Source organism: Sinocyclocheilus anshuiensis, unplaced genomic scaffold (assembly GCF_001515605.1).
Source record: "Sinocyclocheilus anshuiensis isolate Anshui unplaced genomic scaffold, SAMN03320099.WGS_v1.1 scaffold143, whole genome shotgun sequence".
NCBI lineage: Eukaryota > Metazoa > Chordata > Actinopteri > Cypriniformes > Cyprinidae > Sinocyclocheilus > Sinocyclocheilus anshuiensis.
Window position 1 is genome coordinate 270,079 of NW_015548197.1, and position 7,567 is coordinate 277,645.

Here is a 7,567-nt window from a genome sequence, read left to right on the forward strand (position 1 = left end):
CGGGCGAGTACTGGAAAAAGTGGTATCGGTGCATCCCTAATATATATGTGTACTGACCTGTTTTTTATTAATTCATCAAAAATAAGACGAATTCCATGAAATTCCGCGTTCTACAGTCAATTCCATTTTTATGACTGGATTCCACGATTCCGTCCATGTTTTCTGCATCGCGGAAATCATAGGGCCCTACTAATGTAGCAAACGAATATGATAAGCTCATTGTGAGAGTAAAAGACGGGGACATTGTTTATTTACTTAGCATTGAGTCTCTCCAACTAGGTGTCAACGTAGCGTTAAATCACCATTCAACAGACACAAGCCACCACCGCACTGCCGTCTATTGGACTGCAGAAAGATACTAACTTTTCAATCTGCTACGTTACTGACTGTACTGACAAACTATGCTGACACCGTGTCTGCGCCGCAACAGGACGCGACCATTGAAAATCATTTGAACTTTGTGTCCGCACTCAGCACGTCATAAATAGAATGAGGCATCAGTTTACTGCATCCAGTGTAGACAACATACACCGGATGCGCGCCGCGTGATGTGATGTGACCGACGTGATAAGCATGAGTTCTGGGCCGCGGCTCGTCCGGTATAAACACCAGTCCAGCCGCGATCAGCTCTGGTGGCTGTAACACAGGCTTTAATGCGCCGCAGGCGCGTGCCGTGATGCGCAGATCTGCTCTAGTCTCTAACGTCACTGAATCTGCTGTTAAAAATGAGCCATCCATTCAGTCTAAATGAGTCGCAAATCTCACTTCAATTTATGCTTAATTGACAGTGCAGAAATTACAGTGAATCTCAGTTGCATTACACAAGTATATTACAGTTGCACAGATCATCCCCTGAGCCTCTGAAGAGCAAAGGAGCTCTCATGTGTCCTACGAAAGACAAAGCACCAGAATAGCTTCAGTCGAGTCATCAAAGGCTATCCGTCCACTTCTGTGACGCAGTACAGCAACAACATGAAAATCCTGGTTTTATTAACAGAAAAATAAAAAGATTAACATTTTACTAATGCACTGGCAAGTCCCGAGCATCAAGCACGAGACATGTGGCTGCAACTTCCTACACCACTCCTGGGCGAGGGTTTGAGAACCAGTGGTGAAAACAGCTGCGTTATATGTTATGTAAAAAAAAATTGATCATATCGGTGGCATATTCGCTGATACCGATATATCGGCGACAGGCTCATATATCGGTCGGGCTCTAGTATGTATTATTATTTTATTTTAATTTTTTTTACAAGGAATACTTTTATTATCTCTTACTTTGAATTTGCTATAAGAAATCAAATACACTGCTGGACAATAATCAATCATTTGTAATCTATTATTTTTTCCTAATGGCAATTTTATGATTGTTTTATATACTACAAACAATTCTTTCAATTTTCTGCACAGAATAAGGTAAAAAAATATATATACTTTATAGTTTCTGTAGGCTACTGTAATAAATTGTCAATTAGCACTGCATCATTCATAAATTGTATTTATTTGTTGTTTTTATTGTCTTAAAGTTTCAGTTCATTCTGCTTTTTATACAGTTTAGCTGCAGATATAGCCTGACACGTCTATGAGAACGAGATCACTTCTCTTTCAGTGAGAAAACTTTTTTATCTCATTTTCATAAAATAAAATGCTATAGTTATTACCTTTTCCTCTCCATCTGCAAATTATGATTCTGAAAGAAAATGTGCCTGATGTCTGTTTGCTGTAGCAACGAACGCTACTATCATGCATCTGATTATCAGATAAACCTCTCGCTCTTATTTCAAGGTTGTTGTTAATGCTGTGGGTTGTTTTAAGTTTCCTTCGTACATTCGGTTTAACAACATTGTTAAAACACATTTAACATTCAATGGAACTGTGCCTATGCTTTAGACACATTTTTGCTCCGTCCATGCAATAAATGCGCAGCCTTCGACTGCTCAGGTAATGTCGTCGGTATAACCGAGAGCTATTGAAAAACTACAGAAAAGTAAAACTACTTCACTTTAGCATTACTGGCCTCGAGTACTAAGGAGAGATCACACACCAGCTGCGTCAGTGAGACGAACGGAGCGCGAGCGCAATGCTGTGACAGTCACAGGCGGTAAATAGTGGAGCGCGTGAAGGAGAGACGCGAGGCACGAACACTGTTCAGGGTCTCCATTAATTCGTGCTTGTAGTAATTTAATGTGTATATATTTTGAAAGCATTGAATCGCTATAGAAATCGATTAGAATCGATTATAGATTCTTAGTGTTTTAAATCGATTACTGTCCGAAATCGACAATTCACGATTCAAAAATCCATGTTTCAAGATCGATGCATTGCATCGTCAGGGTTTGTAATCGATGCATCAAGAAAACGAGTGAATCGTTACACCCCTAATCACAATAGCTGTCTAACTATGAAAACAAAATGCCTGTGAGAAAAGGTTAAGTGCAGGTTCTCTCTCTTCATTCATGTCCAAACTGCTGAAAATTCTGTCATCATTTATTCACTCGCAAGTTGTTTTAAACCTGAATGAGTTTCTTCTGTTTAATGTAAAAGTTATTTTGAAGAATGTGGGTAAGCAATAGGTTGCTGGTCCCCAGTGACTTCCATAGTATTTTGTTTTTCTTCTATCAAAGTTAATGGGGTTCAGCAACTTTTTGGTTACCCAAAATATCTTTTTGCATTCAGCACAAGAAAGAAATTAATAAAGGTTTGGGACAACATGTGAGTGAATAAATAATGACAGTACTATTATGTGTATATGTGTATATGTGTACTAGTATGTTTAGTACTATTAGTCTGCTGTCACTTTAAAGGGTTAGTTCACCCAAAAATGAAAATTAGCCCATAAATTACTCACTCTCAAGGCATACTAGGTGTATATGACTTTCTTCTTTCAGACAAATCCAGTCGGAGTTATATTTAGGGTTGGGTACCGAAACCCGGTACCAATATAGCACCGGTACCTATGTAACTGGTATGTACTAGAACCGAATCCGAACGCAGATTTCGGTGCCTCATTTCGGTGCCATGCCTGAGTGATCGATTGAAATATTTGTCCTCTGGTTCTCCGAACAGTACTATTATGTGTATATGTGTGTATGTGTACTAGTATGTTTAGTACTATTAGTCTGCTGTCACTTTAAAGGGTTAGTTCACCCAAAAATGAAAATTAGCCCATAAATTACTCACTCTCAAGGCATACTAGGTGTATATGACTTTCTTCTTTCAGACAAATCCAGTCGGAGTTATATTTAGGGTTGGGTACCGAAACCCGGTACCAATATAGCACCGGTACCTATGTAACTGGTATGTACTAGAACCGAATCCGAACGCAGATTTCGGTGCCTCATTTCGGTGCCATGCCTGAGTGATCGATTGAAATATTTGTCCTCTGGTTCTCCGAAACGGACGTAAGAAACATCATCGCGGCAACGCACATGAAAAAGAATTTCCCGACTGAGAAAAAATGCACGTGAACTCAAGTCGGAAAGCTCTAATAATACAAATCCAACACATCTTTGTAGTAACGAGAGTGTCCATGTTGTTTTCACATTCCGACTTAAAAGCACAACTCGGGAAATGAGAGCATTCGAGGAGTGCGTGAATGCAGTAATTACACTTGCTCTGATGGCAGCAGGTAGCCTTCCGTTAACTAAGCTAAACATGCTTAAATTAAAATGCCTAAAGCTAAACCTCCCTTGTATTCACATTTCTAAACCTGTTGTCCAACAAAAGAGAAAATTATAACCTTTTTACTCCACAACACCAGTCAAATGCTTCCTTTTGTGATCTGATGAGGCTTCTTGTCACAGAAAAAGGCAGAAAATAAGTTCCATAGGCTACTTTAAAAAGAATACATCGATTATAAATTAGGGTGACCCATACATCCTCTTTTCCCCGGACATGTCTTCTTTTTGGACCTACAAAAATGCGTCCGGCCGGGATTTATTAATTGCCCAAAATATCAGGGATTCGGCTGTCTTCTTATTCCCACTCCCGCTGAATCTCTGACCATTGCCGCCTGCTCCTGCAACATGTGTTTCGCTCCCGCGATTTTCATGTCCACTCCTTTAAACATTCTAAAGGGAACACATCTTACAAGATCAGATATTTGTCAATGAGCTCAGAATCAAATACTCCAGCATGGTCTTGTCAGTCGTCTCTCTTTATTCTCGACCTGTGATCAGTCAAAGCTGACTCCGGTAGCTGAAAGTGTCTCACATGGCTCCGGGGGGGTGAACAAAGGGCTTCTGTAGCGAATCGATGCGTTTTTGTAAGAAAAATATCCATTTACCGTTGTTTTGTTTTGAGCTCTCCGCTGCGCTTCTGTGTTCGTCACTTCTGAGCGGCGCATGCGCAGCGCTGAACTCATACGTCATAAGTGAGTGCAAGCTAAATTAAAGTGATTATTACGTTTTGAATATAGATATTTTTTTTTACAAAAACACATCAATTCACTACAGAAGGCCTTTGTTCTCCCCCCGGAGCCATGTGAGACACTTATTTTTTTTTTTTATGGATGGGCGCATTTTAATTAAGTGCTTTTGGACTGATGCATGCAACACCCGCTGAGTGCCATGAAACAGCTTGAAAGATCAAAGACAATTTGGCATGACCTAAAACTCTTTTCGTAACAATTAAAATCTATTTTGTCTATTACAAAATTATTAACCTATTACAATTATTCAGTAATTGCAAGCAGTTGTGATATGCATATTGCGATTTGTACATTTGCAATATTTCAATATATCATGCAACCCTAATTATTAGTTTGTTTTGTTGGCATCAATCTTTATCTCTCTCTTTCTAGTGAGATCTAGACCTCCTCGGTTCCTTTAGATCAGCGTCGCCGGTGTGCGACATCAAACCAGCCAAATGGCCGACAAGAACACCAGAATCGCTATTGTGAACCATGACAAGTGTAAGCCTAAGAAATGCCGCCAAGAGTGCAAGAAGAGCTGTCCGGTAGTGCGCATGGGTAAGAATCGCACGCTGAAGACACCAGATTTCATTTTCGGCGCAGGTTAGCCGCGTCACTCATGTGTTTTCATGTGTTTTCTCAGGAAAGCTGTGTATCGAGGTCACACCTCAGAGTAAAATCGCCTGGATCTCAGAGTCTCTCTGCATTGGATGTGGAATCTGTGTCAAGGTAATTGAACGACCCTTCGCTCCCTTTCTGTCTGTTCAGTGCATGTTTATATGCATTCATGTATGTAATCACCAGAAAGCTACATGAAAACATATTTCCCCGTTTTGCACAAAATGAAGTACAATACACTACTGTAGTGTAATAAAGATTTGACCGCAAAATGCAATGATAAACATTGTATTTCTCTCTGTCTTCAATCGGTGGCACTTGAAATGCCAGTGATTTAACCCTATAAAGCATACTGTATCATATTTGATGCATGAATTTCTAAGGCCTCTAAATGATCAACATGTTCAAACCTTTGCAGAAAAACCCATTGCACACAATCTACTCCATGCTTTCTGATGTCTAATTTAGATAGTTTAGACTTCTTTATCAAGTCAGCTCAGCTTTTAGTCTAATTGTACAAACGTCTCCTTCTGCTGGTGCTTCACGTGTCTTTCTGCTGTCAAATCTTGACTGATTTTTATCAAGTAAACGTCGGAATAACTAGTCATATTTCCAGATGAACACTTACTGGACTGAAGCAGCTCGGCTTTACTTGATTCTCCATCAATAATTTTTTAGTCTCAAATCTGATTATCAGGATCTTTTGAGGAGCGTTTGTTTCCAGAAGCTTTACTTTCACTGTTCCTCAGCGGAGGAATGATCTTCACAAGCCTCCAGAATAGTGGTCGACCGATATATCGCCAATGCCGATATATCGGCCGATATTTGGCATTTTTCAAATATCGGCATCGGCCGATAAGTTTTTCTGTTTGGCTGATGTGTTCGAGGCGGGACTTTTATTTTGACGGCGCTGAGAACGGCAGCCGCTCACATTCTCCCTCTTGTTCACTGTCGTCGTTCAGTTCTGTCTAATATGGATATAAGTCTATCTAATAATCAGATTTATACTACGGGGCCGTTGAATGCTTGATTCTGATTGGCTGACAAACGTTCTGAGGTGTGCAATTATTTTCAAGGAAACGCACGGCGAACGTAGTTCCAGGCAGCTCTCTTGACCGCATTACAGTTCCATATCACTTCGCATAGTTAACTGTAATAACTGAAATTAGCATACAGTTAGGCCTGTCGCGATTATCAATATATCGTCTTATCGCGCGATATATGGAAATGAGCGCGATAATTTTTGGTGCCGCGATATATTGCGACTGATCTTTTTTTTTTATAATTCAAAATAATGATTTATATTTTTTACATAAAAATGAATGTCACCAACTTTTTATTCTATCGCGCTGCCTCTGTCATCTTGTCTGCTCTCTGTGGCGGAGGCGGGGCTCAGGCAGCGTCTCCCCACACACACACAGAGCGGACAGCATTCAAGCTGCGTGTCACGTTAGGTTACGACAGTCAAGACGATGAAACTCCCTCCAAGAGCGCACAGTAAATGAAGTTTAAAACTGTTAAAAGAAAAGGCTCAATACACTACAGAACAGATTTAATACACTACGCATCAATAGCTCTTCTCTTTCTGCTTTGAACTTTTCTACGTGGAGAGCTGCGCGCTGTGACTCCGTGTTGCTTCAAGCGCATCATTCTGCGCACGGGATGCGCATTAGCGCTTTGGGCTGCTCTGGATTGAGCCTCTCATACTATATTATAATACTTTTGCGCATGATAGGACAGATCAAGAAAGCTATTAATAATTTAATGTATAGCACAGTAATGGAGGCAGCAACATATGATAGATATGACTCCTATCTATCATATGTTGCAGTCTCATTACTGCTGTACATTTAAAAGAAATGTATTTTAAGTTTATAGTAGGCTATATAGCGTTTATATATAAATATATTTACTGGTTTTTCATTAATGTATTTTACTATAGTACAAAGAGCAATGTATACCAGATTTAGTCCTACACTTACTCACTTTTATTTGTTCCCCACTAATGTTACTTCAGTAAATGTTTACAATTTATAAAATTGTGCACTCATGATTTTTCTAGAATAACCTAACCTAGTTTATAATAGTATTATTTTCATAGATTATGATTATATATATTTTTTTATTTGTTATTTTTTATTCAAATTAAGTTGTCTATATTTAGTAGATTGTGTTTAACACACAAAAGAAGTAACGATCAGGTCAACACACAGAAGTACATTAATTCTACATTGATTTAAAAACAATGTACTGGTATCGGATCGGTATCTGTATTGACCGATACTCAGAATTTTCAGTATCGGATCGGATTGGTTCTAAAAAAAAAAGAGATGCACCGAGCTCTCTCTCTCTCTTTCTTTCTTTCTCTTTCTCTGTGTGTCTGTCTCTCTCGCTCTCTTTCTAATAACTGCATTAGAATACTATCAACGGCTCAAGCCTCCATTACCAGCTTTAAAATGACGTTTTGGAACTAGCAAAAGAGGTATCCCATGATATGCGGAAGAAATATACCTACTCACAATAGCGATTTTAGTACAA

The 7,567-nt window shown here is 39.3% G+C and overlaps 1 protein-coding gene across 1 annotated transcript in view; it reads left to right on the top strand.

Moving 5' to 3' along the window:
* Nucleotides 1-7,567, top strand: part of abce1 (ATP-binding cassette, sub-family E (OABP), member 1) — a 29,632-nt gene that overhangs the window by 2,273 nt on the left and 19,792 nt on the right. The window contains exons 2-3 of the mRNA XM_016439891.1: nucleotides 4,802-4,969; nucleotides 5,055-5,140. Of these exons, the coding sequence (XP_016295377.1) occupies nucleotides 4,867-4,969; nucleotides 5,055-5,140 (189 nt within the window). The 5' untranslated portion in view covers nucleotides 4,802-4,866. The remainder of the gene's footprint in view (nucleotides 1-4,801; nucleotides 4,970-5,054; nucleotides 5,141-7,567) is intronic.